At 34.3% G+C, this 21914-nt stretch overlaps 2 protein-coding genes and 1 long non-coding RNA gene across 3 annotated transcripts in view; 1 reads left to right on the top strand and 2 right to left on the bottom strand.

Annotated features, from left to right (window-relative positions):
• LOC149389351 (uncharacterized) overlaps positions 1–21914 on the top strand; it is a 65610-nt gene that overhangs the window by 7194 nt on the left and 36502 nt on the right. The window lies entirely within an intron of this gene.
• CLC-E (chloride channel E) lies at positions 1469–6174 on the bottom strand. Its single transcript, XM_089624460.1, has 8 exons — positions 5767–6174; positions 5264–5675; positions 4971–5174; positions 3787–4253; positions 2746–3318; positions 2526–2648; positions 2106–2191; positions 1469–1987 (listed from the first exon to the last, which is right to left on the bottom strand). Exons 1-8 carry the CDS (start codon positions 6112–6114, stop codon positions 1957–1959), a joined length of 2244 nt encoding a protein of 747 aa, XP_089480586.1. The 5' UTR covers positions 6115–6174; the 3' UTR covers positions 1469–1956.
• LOC149389354 (UDP-rhamnose/UDP-galactose transporter 3-like) lies at positions 8451–15291 on the bottom strand. Its single transcript, XM_089624674.1, has 5 exons — positions 15162–15291; positions 12078–12262; positions 11149–11349; positions 10897–11058; positions 8451–8780 (listed from the first exon to the last, which is right to left on the bottom strand). The coding sequence occupies exons 1-5, from the start codon at positions 15289–15291 to the stop codon at positions 8451–8453; spliced, it is 1008 nt and encodes a 335-aa protein (XP_089480800.1).

Raw genomic sequence — 21914 nt, 5'->3', positions numbered from 1 at the left:
CTCGAGCCTTTATTCTTATCGGTTGCTTGATTGTTTCTCCAACTTTATAGTACAAACTCGTAAAACTAGATCCTGTTTTAAATATAATCAATATTAATTAGCTTAAGATTGCGTAATTAATTCTTCTGCATGATTATATATAGGGGTTTAATTCCCAACAAAACACCACTAAAGCTTGCAAACTAAAGAAATCCTTATACGGGCTGAAGCAGTCACCTCGAGCTTGCTTTGAAAAATTCACTCACGTCCTCAAGCAATGCAACTACTCTCAAAGTCAAGCTGATCATACGTTGTTCCCAAAGATCTCAGCCCGAGGCAAACATTCCATCCTAAGTGTATATATTGACGACATAGTCATAACCAGAGACGATCTCGAGGAAATAGCAAGATTGAATGAGATCATGTCTTTCGAGTTTGAAGTAAAGGATCTCGAAGGTTTACAATATTTCCTCGGCATGGAGGTCGCTAGGTCTGAGAAAGACATCTTTGTATCTCAGGGAAAATACACCCTCGACATTCTCAAATAAACGGGCATGCTCGATTGTAAACCAGCTGACACTCATATGGATCCAAACATCAAGCGCAGCTCGCACCACTGAAGTAGCCGCCAACAAAGAAAGAGTCCAGCAACTCGTGGGAATACTCATCTACCTCACTCACACGCGACCTAACATCGATTTCTCTATGAGCATGGTCAGCATATTTATGAGCAACCCCTCAAAGGTCTACATGGAAGCCGTCATGAGAATTCTTCAATACCTCAAATCCGTACCTGGAACAAGTCTATGGTTCAAGAAAAGAAGTAGCTGAGGAATTGAAATCTTCATAGATGCATATTGGGCAGGGTCTATATCATATCGTAAATCTACATCTAGAATGTGTACCTATGTATGGGGTAATCACATCACCTGGAGAAGCAAGAAACAAACTGTGGTTGCTCGAAGCAGTGTAGAAGCAGAACTCGGGTCACTAGCTAATGGAGTTTGCAAAGGTTTATGGTTGAAGCGAATACTAGACAACCTCATGATCAAGCTTTAGGGTCCTATTAAGTTTCTGTGTGATAACCGAGCTGCCCTAAGCATTACAAAGAATCCAGTTCATCATGACTGGACTAAACATATCAAGATCGATCGGCACTTCATCAGTGAAAAGATAGATTCAAAGATTATTGAAATGGAGTATATTCCAACTCTCCATCAAGTGGCTGACATCCACACCAAGCATCTCCATCGAGCTAGTTTTTCCGAGCAAGCTTAATCTTCTCAATGTTTACCATCGAGCTTGATGGGGAGTGTTTAAATTCAGCTCGTCTTCCCAGCTCGTCCCATCTCCATCTTGTCTTCCCAACCAGATTGTCTACACAATCACGACCTCAGAATCACCACAACCACATTGTCTACACTGTCACGACCTCGGTTCGGAATCACCACTGACGTTGGAACTTTAATATCGGAAGTTGTGTGTACTTATTACTTTGTCTTTTCCAATGTATGTAGTTGGGAATATTCTCATTTAATTCCTCTTTTTTATGTAACTATTTTATATGCTTATAAATTCACAATTTATAATAACAAGTATAACATATTATCAGATTTCGGAACTCTCTGTATCATCCGATTATCTATCTCAATTTCTACAATAAATGCTCTTATGGTCCCGTGGCATGCCCTCGAATTTGCACTCATTTATAGTTCATTTTGGCTATGTTTCTTTAAAAGTTACAATTTTGGCTATTTATTAAACCCATTAATATTTTAAAAAATAATAATTTACATGCTGCAAAATGCAACGTAAAAAAATGTAATCGTGTGTGGTGTCTTGAGTCTTGTTCATTGTTGTATTGTATACCTGGAAGGCCATACTTCATCTTCCAATCCTGTGTACGCTGACGAGGGAGTTTATATCGCCAAAAAAATTCAAATTTACTGTCAATCTCAAGCCTTAAGTTTCGGGATATCAGCTAAGGTACTCTCTGGCAGCAACGGCTCTGTGTGAAACAAAATCGAAACACATATAAATTTTTTTATTTCATCCTAATTTACAGAATCCTTGTTTTATTTTTTGCACTATTATTATTTTGTAGCTTAATCGAAGAATAAAACCACCTGCGAGTTAGATTGATGCATTCTCGGTCCAAGAGACCAACTAGATTTCCTCCATGGTCATCAAATTTCTCAGTCACCACCGGAACCTGGTTGTAAAGATGGACATTTTATCCGGTTAAAATTAACCATTCGGTTGATTGACATTTTATGCAGTTAAAATTAACCGAGCAGATAATTTTAACCGTTCGTTTTGGTTAAAATTAACCAAGCAGTTAATTTTAACCGATTATTTTATGGTTAACTGCGGTTAACCAACCATTTTAAAAACAAATAGATTTGCACTTGCTTGCTAAGTCACCGTTAAACAATTTAGTTGGTTAACCGACTAAACCTTTAACCATTTAGACGGTTAACCAGTTAAACCGTTAACCTTTAAAAGGGTTAAAGGTTTAACCGGTTAGCCGTTTTGCCCACCTTTACCTGGTTGATGCCGCGCCTATTCATCATATTCTGAACAGAAAGTATGTCCATTCCCGGAGTTGCAGCCCAAGGAACTCTACATGTTTCTCTGTCCACAGAGCACATTTCCGATACCAAAAGCTCCTGCGAAAAAAAAAAAAAAATGAACTCATGGTAAGCCAAGCAAGCCGTGGTGACAAGACATTGAGACATATATTCAGTGAGTCCTACTATGAACAACCTTGGATCTTCCACTAGTCGACTTTGCGTACTTGCCGAATTCTTGAATTCCACCGAGCGTCAGAAGCCCAATCAAGATGTTCTCGTCGTCGATGATCATAGCACATGGTTGTTTCTCCGTGAGCATTAGAGTCAACGCTTCCGTGAGCAACGTATTCATCGTGACGGTCACGTATCTGGTCCTCATCGCCTGCGAAACAAATATATTCGTTTCTAGATTCTCAGCGTCGTTGTTGGAGTCCTCTATACAAAGAGAGCTTTCGATCTCGCATAGGTCGCTTGTACTATTACTATCATTATTGTTAGACTTCTTCTCTGATGGTAATGACCCATTTGAAATCGAGGGAGTCGTATTGTCGGGTTGTTGATTTTCACTGATTTTCTCTTGTAGCTTTGGGCTCCCTTTACTCTGGAGATCTCCTCTCTTTGACTGCCCAGAAGTAACCCATGAAGACAACCCTACAGCTCCGAGCAGAGGCAAAACTATCCGGTAATCTTGAGTCAACTCAAAGAGCAGTAAAACTGCTGTGAGAGGTACTTGGCAAACCCCTGCTAGAGTAGCAGCCATTCCTACCTGCAATCGAAGTGATTATGCTCAGCAACTAACCTGGATTGAAAATATTTTTTTTCAAATTCTATCTTCCGAGAGTTTGAATTGATATGTTACGAAACATGATTTGCGTATTTCAATATCTCTACAGAAATCACAGCTGAGATTTTCCATCACCTGATCCAGATTTTATTAACACCCAAGTTCTTCGGCATTATTAACTAATTGAAACCATTGAAGAAGAAAAAAATAATCGACAGAAGCACTTTGTGTACTTCCACCAGTCAAAAAGAAGTTTCTGTACCTGGAGATAATGGAAAATATAAGCATTAAAAGAGCCAATCTTCCAACCTCAGATGTGATTTCTGTTCAAATGAATTTCCAAAGAGAAACGGGCATTGATGAGTTGGTTCACAGATTTGGATCTTCCTAAGTTTTACAACATCACAGAATTTATTTTTGATGATGATTCATATGGGCAAGAAAGTATACCAGGCCATATGCTTGCGGCGATGCAACTTCAAAAAATGGGAAGTCCATTAGAGGATTGGGTTGAGAAACTGCGAATCCGATGATTTTCCCATAAGCCATTCCCGTTGCTCCGCCGATAAAAAGCGATGGAGCGTAATAACCTCCCACCAACCCAGAGGCACGGCATAAAGAGGTCGTGAAGATTTTGACCGCAACCAACTGAACCAACAGATCAGCCGACAGGCCTTTCACAAACGGGCGAGACTCCAACAAAATGTCTACGTTCTGAAAACCCCAGTATAAGATCTCGGGATACGCCAGAGCTATCACACCAACAGATAAGCCACCGAGCACCGGGAACAAAGGCTTTGGTATGCTTGTGATCTTGTGGAAATTGTCAACGCTCGCCATCATGTACGATGTCAGCTTGGATAAGGCCAGTGAAACTACCCCGCAGAGCACGCCCAGCAAGAGATAGAGTGGAAGCTCTGGAAATCAATATTATTAGTTTATAAGAGCTTTAAATGCAAAATACTAGATAGTAAATTATGCAAATGGAGGAGTTGATAGCAACATTACATGCCCTCGAGCTTTAAAGGACAATATTCACATTGTCCTTAAACTCGCCAAGATTTAGGGCCAAACATTTCGAAGACTCTGATTTCTTTGGTTTCACTAATACACGTGGCGTCTATCTAAGCGCCTTTAGAACTAATCAACGACGTACATTAGTCCGGTTGAGTTATAAAACCGTTAAGTTAGTTGGGCGTGTATTATTCAATTCTTGTATGTACTGAAAAGCCTCTGAAGAAATCAAGAGAGAGAGAGAGAGAGTTGAGGAAGAATTATCACGATGAAGATCAGCTTGGTTCTCGGAGATTAGGATCACATTGCTCTGTGATTTAAGTTTGTACCCGATAGAATTGTAAGGGAGTGATTGGTGAATTGATTAGTTAATGCATGTCGAACTTCCGATGGAGGAGTTCACGGGGATCAGGATTGAACTGAACCTCGTAAACAAATTTCTTGTCTCCTGTTTCGTTTTCAAATTTCTGTTTTAACTAGATTACTTGCGCGAGAAGGAATTTTGGTGTTCTTGTGTTTAGGTTTTAAATACACGAATCTCAACACCTTTGTTACTGCATTTCCATCAAATCTCTCGAACTTATAATCTCTAGATATGCATAAAGCTAAGGATGGATTACCAGTAGGAGAGCGAAAATCATACTCCGGAACCTTAAAAGCCGGTTCGGAACCCAGACCGATTTCCGATATCACGGAGCCAATCACAGCGCTGAGAATAACCATCGAAGTCGTGTTGGTAAGAGAGAGGGACGAAGGATCCGAAGGCGACGGCCACAAGACCGACTCCACCGCGAAGAAACAACCCGCCACAGCAGCATTGAACCCTGTCGAAGCCACACAATCGAGATCTCATAAAATAAAAAACAAAAATTCAATGTTCCCTGGCTAGAGAACTCAATGAACGAACACAAACCGGAGGCAATTCCAGCGGCTGAACCAGCAGCGACGAGAGAGAGCTTTCTGTCCAATCTCTTGTCTATCAGAGAACTAACCCCTTTGCCAATGGAAGCTCCGATCTCCACGCTCGGGCCTTCAGGCCCCAAAGAGTTCCCCGTGCCAAGTGTCACGCACGCCGCGAGAGCCTTCAAGAACGGCCGAGAAACAGCCCTCGTTAAATCCAACGCCGGGTTTCTCTTTTCCTCCGATGGATCTCCATTGTCGTCCAGGGACAATCGGAGGAGGGCGTTTATGGCCGCAACGATCAGTCCACCGGAAGTCGGGACCAGAATCACCCGCTTCCAGATTTCCTGAATCGGTTCCTCTCTCAGCCACGAAGCGCCTCTGTACGGAATTCCGTCCCAGAATAGGTCTCTGATCTCGTGGACCTTGGAAAAACCAAAGCGAAGAGGCTTAACGAATCTATACATTTTTGGTGCAAGAAGGGGAATTCGATCGAGCTAGGGCTTCGAAACTTACTCCGTTGTTGAATATGACGACTCCGATTCCGGTGAGAAGGCCGACCAAGCAGGAAGAGAGTATGACCGTCGAGTTCCCTCCTCCATTGTTGTCGGAGGCTGAATCTTCGTCTTCGTCAACCTCAACTTCTTCGAGGTTTCGAGTCTGGGAGAGAGCGAAACGAACGGAAGTTCTGCCACTCCTATGTCCGACTCTCCAGGTCGATGTTGAAGAAGAGACGAACAGCAAGGTCGTCGTTTTCAATCGGAGCAAAGACGAAGAAGAAGGAGAGAGAAGTGATTGTGAGGGTTTGGAGTGGAAGGAGAGTTGAGTTCTTGGAAGCCGCCATGAGAACTCCAATGCCACCATTTTCGAGCTACGTGGTTGGTTGGTTGCCAATCACATATTCCATACTGACAGAAACTGAAACTTAAACTAAATGGATAATGGATAAATGTTTTTTTTTTTTTTACTAATATTGGGAAACCATTTTTTTGGGTTTTATTAAAATGCTACATACAACATACTATTCCCTGATGTGTGTGTGTGTGTGTGTGTGTGTGTGTGTATATATATATTCATAATTATAATGTGTATATATGTGTAAGTTTTTAATAATTCTAAAATTAACCCCAATTTTAATTTATAATTATAATTTTATACCTAATGTACATAAAAAAAAAAAAAGTCAATTGAAACCCATACGTAGAAAAAAAAAATTAAAACTACTACGATACAGCAACAATATTATCAAACAATGATCAATCAATGAAAATTTGGCGAATGAATCCCGACATCTAGATTTGATTTTGTTATCCTCATTATCACTGTCAGATTATATTTTCTTATCATTATCTTTACAATTAGGGATGACAATTTTATCCGCGTACTCACGTGTCCGCAATATCATACTCAACATGAGTAAGGTCTTACCCGAATAAATGAGTAATGAGTAGAATATAGATATTACCCATTAAAAATTATGTGTATGGGTAGGGTATGATTTTTAAGTACCATACCCATTACCCTACCCATTTAAAATCATTACTATATTTATGACTTTTAAAAAACTTGCCGTATGCTTTTATTGATTTAATTTGTTTTTTATAAGATTTGTTTATTTGGTCTTAAAAAAAACGATATTAAATGGGTAAAAAAAATATCCATAAGTTACCCTGAACCCTCTAGAGTTTTCCGCATATCCAAAGCCATTGAAAATAAATGGGTAGGTAGGGTATGGTTTTTTTTTTCGTAGGTAAGGGTCCGTTTTGCAGGACACTACCCATTGTCATTCATGTACAATAGAGAAATAAATTATTATTTTATGCATTTTTGTACTGATTTGGATTAATATGAAAAAATTAATTTTTTGGGCAAATTAATAAAATAGAAAAGTTATAAAGGATTAAAGCTATAATTCTAAGACAAAAGTGGAAATAATATACTGCAAATCTTCTTTTAAAGAGATTTAAAATAGAGATGGCTTAGAGATGTAAAATTCTTACTAATACAAAAATATATTTTACATGAAATTTTATAATTTAAGTTAGAGATTTAACACCAGCTTTGAATCCAACACTTGCTTTAGTATCTGTTTGTGGTGACATAAGTCCCTCCCTGCAACTCATGAATTAAAAATTCGCACAATAACAAAGTCTACTCGACAGGAATTAGGACTTAATAAAACCTTTCATAGGAATTTGACGCTCTAAATAATATCATTCAAAGCTCAACTCAGAAGATTGTTTAAATTTCAAAGTGATTGAACTCTCGCGGTCTCTCTAGCAAAGCTTACATCAGAACTCAGAAGTATGAGATCTTGTCACAAGAGTCTTAAACATCATGGGTTCACTAATAATGAGATTGTAATCGTTAATATTTAGAAGAAAAAAATCAGATATCATATTCCTACATTAATATGTCCCCAACAAATTTAGCCATCTCAGCTAATATCTTGATCCATAACTAATGATTGGTATTAATAATTACTCAATTTTACATGATTGTGGATGGTACTCCAGTTTAACAAATTTCCTATCATGACAATATTATATTATGTATAGAGTAGAAAAAAAACCTTCTACTCACAATACATTGTTTAATATTGAACAGTGTTTTTGAAAAGAAAAGAAAAATGTTCTTTTTTTAAGAAAAAAATAAGAGATTGGACCTTAAAGATAAATAGTGTTCATTCGTACCGATTTTTTTTATCAGAAAGATAAAAATGTCTCCAAAAAACTTTAAATACATTTTTTTCAAACCTAAATATCTATTGACATGTCTCTATATATTTCTTCATCTAGACTAAAATATATTAATTATTCCGCAGTAACGCGCAGGGCATACTGGGTGTTCATAATAAGCAAATGTTGATTTTTTTTCGGACACCTATTGTGATGCATGATTATTATGGGCTCTCTAGATATATCGCCGAAAATTCAAGTTTTGCTTAAAATTTACAAAAGGTTGATTATTTAGCAGAAAGTTAATAGCTTAATCTAGTAGTAACTCCACATCACCTCCAAAGTAAAGGTCGTGGATTCAATCCGCACCGTCAACAAATGCGCTTCATTTTTTTTAACAAATCTTCAAATCTTGGTGGTTTAGTTACTTATAAATTTGTTTTTGTTTTTCCTTCGAAAGAATGTACAAATGAACTTAGCCAATGCTTTTAGGCCACCAAGACAAGATTCATGACATTTAAACTATTCTTCAGACCAACCAGAGCTATTCAACAGCTTCATTTGCTCGTCTTTCGTGGAAGAAACACTGATGACCTTTTTCGAACAGTCGGGTTGTTGTTTGTCCGCCTCAACGGCCCAACTATAATACACCATTCCAACCACGGCGACAATCATTCCCAAGACATTCTTTGCCGTCATTTTTAGGTCAAACAGTAACCACCCCAAAGTCAACACGCATAAGGTTTTCATGTGTCCCAGCACTTGAAATGTCACGGCTGAGAAGCGGCCGATACACAAGTACTGGCTAATGTTGCCAAACACGGCCAACGAGCACGATAATAGAATGAAAAACTGCACACAAACACACACAAATAATGAAAAAAATTATGGTAAAACGCCGGTATAGTTTTATATGTGGGATTTAATGTATTGAGAAATGGACATCTACTAGAATATAATAAAATTATTTTTATTTTCACTTTTAGTTTTCAAAAAAAATTATTATATTGATAAATTTTATGGCTCTCTAGATATATAGCCATATGAAATTCAAGTTTTTCCATAGAGCCAATCTTTGATAAATTTTAAGTAAACAGCCACGAGATTTTATTAACAAAGTCGAAAAGACATTTGTAGTTTGTAGATATTCATTTATAATAGTAAATAACCATCATACTCTAATGGCATAAATGAAATGCTAAAAATATCCAAACAATGCCACATCACTATAATGACTATTTACTTAAAATTTACAAAAGGTTTAACTATTTAACAAATTTCCAAATTTTGGTAGCTTATTCAATTAATTATAAATTTTATATATTCAATGTATCTATGTCCATAAAATTTGTCCTCTGAATTTTAGTCAATGTATCTATACCTTGAATTTTAAAAAATATCATACATATCAACTGAGTTTTGAGTTAATTGTTCATTAATTAATTATCCCTTGATTTTATTTTAATGACTCATATATAGTTTGATCTAATTTTTTTGTGTACTTTTTTAGTAAATTTGGGGAAAATAACACATTTATACCCTGTGTTTTAGTGAAATGTCGAGTTTAACTCTCGGTTTTCAAAAATGTCGAGTTCATACCCTCTGTTTAACTAAAATGACGAAATTATACCCCATGTTTAACTAAAATGACGAAATTATACCCTGAAATAGACAACAGTGTCACGAATATTCTTTTTATTGACTTTTCATTGACGTTGACTATAATATGTATATATAAACACCAATTATCTTTATTCATTCGGGCCATATATGTAATTTATTTAAAAACTAAAAAATAAACAACAGTCTCTTAATCGTGAAGAACACAGAAAGAGGCAAATGGGTAAACATCGATAGTTGATAGTCATCAAAATCGCATATTCGAACAGAGAATCCAGAATTTAGAGTTACAATTCGAACACAGAATGAAGTCATTTCTTAGGAGGTATGAGTTTTATTATTTAATTTCAATTTAAGGCTATTTTTATTTCAAAATTGAAAATTTGGAAGTTAGGGCACTGATTTAGATTTGATTTGGTTTTTCTTATATAAGAGTTAATATCAATGAAAGGGAGATTTGTGACGTTGTTATTCATTTCAGGGTATAATTTAGTCATTTTAGTTAAACAGAGGGTATGAACTCGACATTTTTGAAAACCGAGGGTTAAACTCGACATTTCACTAAAACACAAGGTATAAATGTGATATTTTCCCATTTTCAAACGACAAAACTACACTCGTGCACAAATATCCGTCACCATTTTTTTCATTTCTTTTGTTCAAAGTTACTTAGTTATATTATCTTTTTTTTCCTTAAATTAACTCCTAAATCACTATATTCGATTATTTCGAACAAAAAGAAAGGGAAAGGAAAATGGTATAAGATGTTTGTGTAGTTAGGATAATTTTTTCCATTTTGAAAATTTACTAATGAAAAAGTCAACAACAAAAATAAGATGAACGATTATATAAAGGGTCTTTTAGCTATATAGTCATTTGACTTATAGCGTTTTGTATAATAACCAACATTTTGTTAATTTTCTGTAAATAGCCACCTCAACTTATTTACGGCACTAAAAAAGACAAAATATCCAAAATATGCGAGAATGTTTTTGGGTATTTTCTCTTTTTGAGTGCCGTAAATAAGTTGAGGTGGTTATTTACAAAAAAATTACAAAATGTTGGTTATCTAGTATTCTTAGAATTTCGGTGGCTTATTTGGCTAATTTTTTGTTATATAAATATATCATTTTCTACTTATTTATCCCTAAAAAAATTTAATGACTCAAAAATATAATAATAATAATAATAATAAATTATCAGTTTTTAGTAACAATTATGCATTTCCCAAACAAAATTTGTTCCTTAAATCCAAATTTTTTTTTTGGCACTCTAGAGAATTCAGAGCCTACCTACATGTTCACATGTTGATATTAGAAAAATGGAATAAAATAAACAGTATACTTACGAATGATCCTGGAGCGATTTTGTAGCTCGAAATGGATTTCCGAGTCAAGTAGTAATCGACGAACGGTCCGATAACAAGAAGAGAAACGGCTTGTATTGGAGCTGTTTTGGTTAGTAGTTCAAAAGAGCCTATTGAGTACTTTTTCTGCAATGAACCTATTGTCTGAAATTTTAAAAGAATTTGCAAATGTAATTCTCTAGCATGTTCCATTTTTTACGCAAAAAAAACTAAAAAACCAAAAAAAGGGCTCACAATCTGCTGCAAGGAGGTTGATAGAATAGCAAAAGCAGCACAGAGAAGTCCATTGGCATTTACTTGGACATCACTCACTGTGCAAATCCCAACCCCAATTGTTACCACAGCCACCGATATTTTAACATCTCTTGAGAAGTGCTTTCCATGAAGAAGCCACTCCATTACACACACCACAGGAATCATGCATAGCTTTGATATCTGATTATTGACCAACCAACAAATAATATTATTCTAAATATAATAATCTCGAACAAGAAAGTGTCATTTTTCGGATTGGTAAAAAAAAAAAATCAATTTTAATTTCAGAATAAACAATCACGTTTTAGTCTGGCAAAAATATGGCAATTGTTTTTATTTTTCTCCACCCAGATTAAGTTCAATATTTGATTTTTCAGTCATTTTGGTGCAATCCATCTAAATTCAACAATATTTTTATAAGTAAAAAATGTCAAATCCGAAAACAAAATTAAATCACCGCCATTTCCAATTTTTTTATATAAAATTTGTCTAATATTTATATTAACCATCTCTAATGTGTATGTCGTGCAGTTAATCAATACCGGTATTTGATGCCCTTACAAAAAATATTTTAATCATGAGATAATTAAGCCAGTAACTCAATCATTCACCCTCCTTTTAAAAAATAACTAAAATTTCATTTTATAAATAAAATAGTCCAGGGAATTAGTTAATTGCAACAAATTCTCATTACATCATTTTATTTGCATATGACATTTTGCCACTTTAATGCTATTTTTTCACTTAAAAATTACACTTCGATACAAGTTCAATTAGATAAGGGGAAAATGGTGGCCATGTTTATGAACGTTTTAATATAAGAATTGATACAGATAAACAAAATATGGAAATTATTGTCATTTTCTTACAAGAGAATTTAGCTTAGTGTCAACAAATAAATGGCAAACCTGATAAAAGCCAACAGAGTTGAGCATGAGGCTGAAATTCATTCCGGTGATAGAAGCATTGGCAAGTGCGGAGAAGCAAAGAAGTTCCCAGAAAGGGACATGCTTTGGTGAAGAGTAACCAGCTGTGTTTGACACCAACCCAACCACAGATGTCATTGAGAAATGCAACCCCGCCAGTGTTGTTGCTGAAAAACAAAACTACAAGTCAATAAAACATCTCTCTCTCTCTCTCTCTCTCTCTCTCTCTCTCTCTCTCTCTCTCTCTCTCTCTCACGTATTGCAGCTAGAGAACTGGATACGCATTATAAAAATGCCATGGAAAAAGAAAAACCTAGTCTTGGATCTAATATAATTGTCAGTTAATAATTGGTAATAACCTCACATCCTTACTTTGAAGATGGTGTGCCACCAGTGCCGGCTTAACAGATTCCGAGGCCTAAAGCGAAATTCAAAACTAAGGCCTTTTTTTCTAAACAGTCAACGAGAACTCCTTGTGAGAGGGAATTAAATTTTATTCTCTTCATTTTATTTCTTCTGATCGTATTGTTATCTCATTTCATATTTTTTTACTTGGCATAATTAGCCCTTGCTTATATTCAAATCAAATAAAATAAAAATTGGCAATGCACAACAATTTAACACACACAATACTAATTTAAATACAACATGTAAGGGGTATACTAATAAAGTGCCAAAAAAAAAAAAAAAGCAAAATCAAGAGAAATTATAAATGAAAATCATAAAAGCAATTATAAAGATGGAAGAAGTAGTGTTTTTTTTTAAATAATTGGAGAAGTAGTGTTTCATTTGTAAAAAAATAAATGGTACAGTGCATTGTGGAAAATTTAAAGGATTAAAGGTAAGTACAAAAAGATTAAAAATTTAAAAAAAAAAAAAAATTAATGGGCTTTGTGTTGTCTTTTGCTAGCAAATGAGCTTTTAGCCTTTTAATTTGTTTTACACTTAGACGTTTGCATTGCCTTGGTAGCAGTGGCCGATATGTCTGCAAAATTGCAACAATTTTTATTTTATTTTGTTTAAATTATCATGGGTTTCAATTTTTTGGGCCTCTTTTTTATGAGTGAGTCTAAAGTAAAAGCTTTACAAACCCTTATAGTTGGGCCGGCCTGTGTGACACGAAACTAAATATAACGAATCATAGCTAGCAGATTTTGACAACAAAAAAAAAATCTAATTGGACATCGTCAAAAAACAAAATAGTATAAATTAGACGTTCCACTTTGGGAAAATAACACATAAATACCTTGTGTTTTAGTGAAATGTCGAATTTAATCTTTGGTTTTAAAAAATGTCGAGATCATACCATCTGTTTAACTAAAATGACGAAATTATACCCTGAAATAGATAACAGTATCACAAATCTCCCTTTCATTGATATTAACTCTTATATTAGAAAAATCGAATCAAATTCAAAACAGTATCCTAACTTCCAAATTTCCAATTTTGAAATAAAAATAGCCTTAAATTGAAATTAAATAATAAAATTCATATCTCACATGAGATGACTTCATCCTGTGTTCGAATTGCAACTCTGAATCCGGGGTTTTCTGTTCAAATCTGTAATTTTGATGACTATCAACTATCGATTTTGACCATTTTGCCTCTTTTTGTGTTCTTCACGATTAAGAGATTGTTGTTTATTTTTTAGTTTTTTTTTAATAAATTACATATATGATGCGAATGAACAAAGATAATTGGTGTTTACATATAAATATTTTAGTCAACGTCAATAAAAAAATCAATAAAAATAAGATTGGTGGCACTGTTATCTATTTTATGGTATAATTTCGTAATTTTAGTTAAATAGATGGTATGATCTCGACATTTTTTAAAATCAAAAGTTAAACTCGACATTTCACTAAAACATAAGGTATATATATGTGTCATTTTCCCTTCCACTTTTGATTAAAAAAAAACAAATTTAATTTGATGGATCCGTCCAAGTGGATAATAAGTTTGTAAAAATTGGACAGATTTCATATTGAATTAATTTATTTAATATTCTTGGCCATTGAATTTATAACGAGATTCATTGGCCAAAATTATTTGTTCATTTTTTTTTTAATTTTTAACCTAGTGTCCAAAAACAAAATAGTAGAAGTTAGACATTCCACTTTCTATAAAAACGTTAAACAAACAGATCTGTCCAAGTGGCTAATAAGTTAGAAAAAATTAGACGGGTTTCATATTAAATTAATTTTTTTTAATATTCTTGGCCATTGGATTTATATATGTTGGAGATCCAATGGCCAAAATTATTTGTTTATTATATTGTCTTTGGACCTCTACAAAATTAAAAACAATTAAATTTTTAACCCAAATTATTTTTTTTCTTATAAATACTTCCTTTATGAACACTTATTTATTCGCCCCGCTTCTTGTTTCCCTCTAAAATTCAAAACTACAAATATTGAAGAAGAAAAAAAATTGTCATCCTCACACCCTTCTGCTCCTTCATTTAAATGTTTGTAACTTTCATTTGAAACTTTGTACTTTTTATTTTTATTTTTATTTTAGCTGTCATTGAAACAGATCTGTCCAAATGGATAATAAGTTAGAAAAAATTGGGGTTTCATATTAAATTAATTTTTTTTCAATATTCTTGGCCATTGGATTTTTATATGTTGAAGATCCAATGGCCAAAATTATTTGTTTATTATATTGTCTTTGGACCTCTATAAAATTAAAAACAATTAAATTTTTAACCCAAAATCATTTTTTCTTATAATATTGAACACTTATTTATTCACCCCTCCTCTTGTTTCCCTCTCAAATTCAAAACTACAAATATTGAAGAAAAAAAATGTCATCCTCACACAACACATTTGCTCCTTCATTTAAATCTTTGTAACTTTCATTTGAAACTTTGTACTTTATATTTTTATTTTAGTTGTCATTTAAATAAACTTATGATATTATTCATATTATATCAAGTTTATATTCATATAATAAAATTTGGATATTTTCCTTATAGAATATGGTTAAAATGGATGTCTAAATTGCTAGCGATCGAGTTATATTGTTGCGAGTGCAAGAGAAAAGCGAAAATTAAAGAGAACTAACCAAAAGGAAAGGCAAAGCCTTGGGGTGACATGAGGTCTTTATTAGCCATGATTATGCCTACAGAGCTCACTACATTCATAGCCCAAGCTCCAAAATTACACACTTCAAACTTTGATTTCTTCTCTACCATCTTATTCACCGTTTCTCTTCTATTTCACTTTGTTAACTAAATTGGAGCTCGGATACACAAGAAGACAGTTATATATATAAACATGCACATATAGTTAGCACAAGAGGACAGTTCATCAATCCGTATCACCAATCAATAACATCTTTGTTAACCATACACCACACTCGCACGCAAACAAACAAAAAGGGACTCAATAGAGAGCTCAGAAAATATTTTGTTGGCTTCACATTGCTTTCTATCTATTTCATTAATAATGCTAATGGCTAATGCTTATCAATTCACTTTTAATTGAATTGAGACTGATAATTACGGTTTGATATATTCATTCTCATTATGATTTATGCCTTTCCGTGTAGGTACAAATAAACCCGTCATATGTAATAATCAATCTTCGTAGTCACTTTCCGTGTAAAATCGCCTCCTATTCACCCCTAAAGTTCTTGAACTCGAAGTTTCAAATTATGTGTGTATAAGAGTATATTATTATTATTATTATTATTATTATATATATATATATATATATATATATATATATATATATTTTATCATGAGTGCTTATTATTGTGCTAGAATACTTAGTCAGCACGTAGGCAATGGGTCTTACTTTTTTTCAGAACCAATAATAACCTGCCAGGCAGAGGCGGCTCGACATATACGGGGGCCTTGGGCGATAAGCAAATTAAGGGGCCTTAAAATATCATAAGTTAAAAGAATTAGAAATTATACATAACCAAATAATGATAAATTAAATCGCAAAAATTAAGTTACATCTTAATAAATATTTCATAGTAGTCATATCTAAACTGTATTCTAGGATAAAACTCAATTTCACAATTAAATACTAACTAGTGATCAGTTGAAAATAAGAATACGAAACCGAAATTAAAAATTATAATATAAAAAAACAATAGAAAAAATTAGGAGATAAAGAATGATAAAGTTGAAATTACTTAATATAGATATAATTAGTATGTCTATACTTCAATATACTAATGTTGTATTTCAGTTTACTTTAATTATGCATAAAGTATCAAGAAAATCACAATACTATTGACATTCATTAATCAAACAAAAACTCTTTGACAGATTCGATTGTTTTGAGTTGAGAATTCCATTTAAATTAAGATATTAGTACACAACTACATATGTATAAATATAATAACATTTTAATTTTTTTTAAGTGGGGCCTAGTGAATGGTGGGGGCCTTGGGCAATTGCCCTTTTTGCCCTCCCCTTGAGTCGGGTCTGCTGCCAGGTCACCGTTCTATTATTCATAATTAGGTCGTGCTCTAAGAGCATCTCGAATGGAGATACCAAATTTGGTGTAATTTTCACACTAAATTTGATATAAATTTTACACCAAATATTTTTTTTTGTTCTAATGTATTACATTATATCTTACATTAAAAAGAATATTTTAATAATATGTTTTTTATCGGGTTTTTTTTAATCTAAATACTTTTAGATTAAATGTCTTAATTGTATTAGTTATTTGTCATATGTATTATATTTTATTTATCAAGTCTGTGTAACATAATAAATTATTTAAAAATAAAAAATGTATTTGATATCTATAAACTTTGTTTTAATTATTGAATTAATTTAAGTGGTATTGAATAAATTAATTCGGATTATAAACAAAACTTCAAACAGTTAAAAATATATTGATTAAATTTGGATTAATTAAAATATGTAATTTCAATTAAAAATTATGAATTAATTAGATTATAATAATGCAAAAATATATAATGTAATCTTGACACCAAATGAACAGTGTTACACCAAATTTGTGTAAATAATTTGGACTAAATATTTAATTATTATTGTGTTTTACTATTTTGTCATTTATTTCTTATATTTTTGTTAATTAATTTATAGTTGGTAACCGTTTATTTGATGAATGGTATTTTTGTCTTTAAATGTCCGTTTATTTTGGGTAGTGACTGTTTTGCAATATAAATCAAACATTTGCTATTTAACAAATTTTAAATTTTGTAATGAGTAAATAGCTACAACTCCCTTTTTCAAATGAGTTTTCCAATCACCGGTCAATGGTTACAACCAATGTATAAGTTCAATGACCACACCTAAAACAAAAGACAAAGGATACTTAATATTTAGGGCAATTGGCAGCATAAATACCTCAACTTTACGAGTTTATACACTTTAATACCACATCTTTTTTTTTTTCACGGCTAAAATTCCCGACGTTGGCTATTAGCACCATCGTTAAATTGAAAACGTGAACTGCCGACATGGACTCTGAAAAATTAATTAAAGCGTGAACTAAAATGAATTAAAATTTGAAAATGATGTAAAATAAAAACCCATATAATAAAACCCCAATCCGAGTACCCAAATTTGAAATAAAACCCCCAAAACGTAAAAACTCAAATTGTTTCTTCTTCGTTGTGGTTTGTTCATCATCGGCGTCTTCTTCACATCGCCCACGATCTTTTGTAATGGCTGAACATCAACAAGGGAATGACGACGATGATTTCGACCTGGAAGAGCCTCGACGAATACAACTACATGAGTTCATAGGAGATGAACTTCGACGCCAACTTGCAGACGAATACTCGCCTTCCATTACAACCGACAGTCGACGATGTGAAGAAGACGACGAGGACGAACAAGCGAAAAAGGGCAAGCGAAATGAGATTCAATTTCTAGTTTAGGGTTTTGGGGCTTTTATTTCGTATTTGGGGTTTCTCAATTTGGGGGTTTTATTTCGAGTTTGGGGTTTCTCAATTTGGGGCTTTTTATTTTACATTGTTTTCAAATTTTAATTCATTTTTTTCTGTCGATTTATTCACTTGTGAGAGTCCATGTCGGCAGTTCACGTTTTCAACTTAAAGATGGTGCTAATAATCAACGTCAGGTATTTTAGCCGCGAAAAAAAAAAAGTGGTATTAAAGTGTATAAACTCGAAATGTTGAGGTATTTATGCTGCCAATTGCCCTAATATTTATAAGAACTTGAAACAAAACGATAATATAGGCATCAAATTTTCAAAAATTGAAGAAAAAAATTAAGATTGAAAATCTTATTCAGAATAATCCTAATACCGAGACATTTTACTTGAGAAAATATCTTCCACATTTTTCGATGTTATTTTTAAAAATTTCAAAATATAAAACTAGTACAAAAGAAAAGACTAGGGCTTTAAAGATTGAAACTTTAAAGTGCAACATGACGGCAGTTACCTGCCACTAATTCTAATTTTCACCAACTTAATATGTGGCATATGTCCCCACTTAAAACATCATGTTAAAATGATTTAGCCGCGAGTTATTGCAGATGTTTTCTCTCAGAAGACATCATGTAAATATGTTTAAAATATTATATTACGATTCTGTAATTGTATTTAATTAAAAATAGAATCTAATTATATATAAAATAGAATCTAATTGAAAACAATAAAAAGGTAGCCACACTCGTCGAAGCTATATTAAATGCAACTTGTCCCGACTATATAGAGCATCATGTAACCGTGACATGTTGCGGTTATATATTTGCCGCAGCTTCTCACATATATATTGGAATCGATCTAGGGTTTAAGAAAATAATTAACGCTTCGGTAAGCGGCGGAATTTTAAAAATTTTCTTTTACAAGTAAAAACAGCTTTTACTAACCTAGACAAATAGCAAGTACACGTAATTAAAAACTATTATGAGCTAAGAAGATTACTAACCTTTCTTGAAGCTTGATCTTTGAGAAGCTCTTAGAAAGTTGCAACGCTCGTCTCCCCTCGCAGCACGTCCCTCTTTCTTTCCTCGGCACCTCGAGCAACCACGAAAGTTTCTATCACTAAATCACTCGAAATAAATGAATCAGTGAGTGGGCACTTTTAAACACTACGACTTAAGAACGAGTCTTGAAGTCGCAGAGCTAAACTCTAGGTCAAATGAGGACCTAGGTGCCAAAACAAAAAATCGAAAATAAACTAGAGAGAGAGAGGAAGGGGCGGCCAAAGTTTTAGAGAGAGAGTCTCTCAAATCTCTTAAACTTGGATGAATGAATTGTGAAGAAAAGGGGCTCCTATTTATAGGAGAGGTCTCACCTTCAATAAGGTAGTTTCCTCTTCTATAGAATATCACATATTCATGAGCCAATTTCCCTTTTCCTTCAAAGAGTCACACGGCCAAGACTAAGCAAGTAAGTCCTTGGATTTGTTTCCTCTTTTATTTGCTTCTCTCTTGATCCTTTTGGGCGCCTACCTTGCTTTCCCCTTAGGGGAAATTTGTTTCCTCTTTTTCTTTTGGCAATTATCTTCATACATTTATGTATAAAATATTCTCTCTTTCCTTGGGTGTGTTGGGCGCCTATCCCTATTCTAGAAAGGCCTTCTAGAAGCTTTTTCACTTGTTCATGACAACATGAAAAAGTCCCATTAAGAATTTTCATTAAAATTCTTATGAAATGAAATTAATCCACAAGGCCCAATTAATCTTATTATGGCCGAGTGTTACTTGTCATTAAATGACCATGTCAAAAAATTTATTGACATTCATTTCATCCTATGTCTCAAAAGACAAAAATACCCTTTTGACAATTTTCGTTCTTGTTTTGACTTAGCTTCCAGTGTAACTATTCCTAATCGATGTGATTCGTGACAGTGACCTCATGGACCCAAATGAACAAAGCTTGAGCTAAACACTTGGACTCAAAAGTTCACAAACCTTTTCTAAGTTTAGCTTAATGCCAACTGACTCCACTAAAGAGTTGACACTGAAAATCTCTCAGTTCAAATGAATTTATTTTCTACTCAAGAATTCAACCAAATTATGATGAGCGGATCCACTGAATATTATCTATGTTTACCCTTCATGAATGTCATCAGCTAGTCGGGATTTACTAAATTACCATTTTACCCTTCTAGCTGTTATTTCCTCAACTCCTTTGTCGCTTGTGAATAAGTTAGAAACAATATATTGACGAGGAGCTAACAAGTCACATTGTTTCATCCAAAAGAGTCAGGACTCAATTTGGACACTGGCCAGTTCATTTATTCACACTCCAAGGAACAAAGCATGAGGTGACATACATTGCATTTCAGCAATCTTGTACATGAATTTCATATCTATGAGAACTTCACAAAGTTACTCATGACATTCTCACAACTTAGTACTTCACCAATAGGCCCTGTTCGGAATCACATAGTGAGTCCGAACTCTGACTTTCTCAAATGAGAATACTAAGGTGTGAAATGACATGTCTCATTTCAGGATTAAGGTAAGCATGATGCAATTCATACATAGTGACTTCAAGACATAAGAGGTTAAATGGTTTGTTCTTATCTTGTCTCTAGAAGTGCACTGGTCAATTCAGTACCTTCGGAAGATACCTAGAAGAACTATAGAGTCTCCAACTCTCAATGCCTCATAACCAGACATCATAGATTCTTCTAACAATCGTACTGAGGTCAATAGTCATTTGACCCTAAGATTGCGAATATATCGTTTTAAGCAAACTACGAAGAGTTTGTTCATGCAAATCTACATTTGTCTCTTCGTAAGTTGTTAAGTTTGTTTATGGACTAAAAGACTAAGGTTTTATCATAAAGCTTCAAACAAAGAAAGAATGAATGAACGTTTCAACTTTATTATTAAATGAATAGGCAATTACAAGCAAGAGTCTTCATGAGACTTTATTACATCAAATGTACAAAATAAAGACTACAACTCTTCTTGTGAGCACCATTGACAACAAACTCCCACTTGACTCAAAGAAGATGTGTGTAGTCCTTCATGCCTAATCCCTCACGATGTTGGTCGAAAACCTTGTTCGCTAGGGCCTTGGTGAATGGATCTGCGAGGTTGTCCACCGTTGAGATCTTCTTCACTTCCACGTCTCCGCGCTGCACGATCTCTCGAATCAAATGGTATTTCCTCTCAATATGCTTAGAGCGCTTATGGCTTCGAGGTTCCTTTGAGTTAGCGACAGCCCCACTATTATCACAATAAAGGGTCATGGGCTCGTCGACATTTGGAACAACTTCCAAATACTTAAGGAATTTTCTAAGCCATACAGCCTCTTTGGATGCTTCACAAGCAGCCACATATTCTGCTTCCATTGTGGAGTCAGCAATGCAAGATTGCTTAATACTCCTCCACACAACAGCTCCACCATTAAGGATGAACACAGATCCCGAAGTGGATTTCCTGGAATCCTTATCCGCTTGAAAATCGGAGTCGGTATATCCCGTCATAGTCAGGTCAGTACCTGAGTATGTAAGCATCAAGTTCCTAGTTCTTCGAAGATACTTAAGAACATGCTTAACAGCAATCCAGTGCTCGGGTCCAGGGTTGGATTGGAAACGGCTAACTACGCCAACAGCGAAACATATATCATGTCTAGTGCAAAGCATGGCATACATGAGGCTTTCTACGGCAGAGGCGTAAGGAATTTTCCTCATGTCTTCAATCTCTTGTGCAGTCTTGGGAGACTGGTCCTTAGAGAGTGAAACTCCATGCCTAAAGGGTGTTTGACCCTTCTTGGAGTCTTGCATCAAGAAGCGATCCATCACCTTATCAATATAAGATGCTTGAGAGAGCGACAGGGTCCGGTTTTTCCTATCTCGAAAGATTTGGATCCCCAGAATGTACGCGGCTTCTCCTAG

Source organism: Urtica dioica, chromosome 8 (assembly GCF_054948205.1).
Source record: "Urtica dioica subsp. dioica isolate 48M chromosome 8, U.dioica_male_clone48M_v1_H2, whole genome shotgun sequence".
Classification (NCBI taxonomy): domain Eukaryota; kingdom Viridiplantae; phylum Streptophyta; class Magnoliopsida; order Rosales; family Urticaceae; genus Urtica; species Urtica dioica.
Note: the sequence above shows the minus strand (reverse complement) of the source record. Positions and strands in the feature narration are given on the sequence as shown.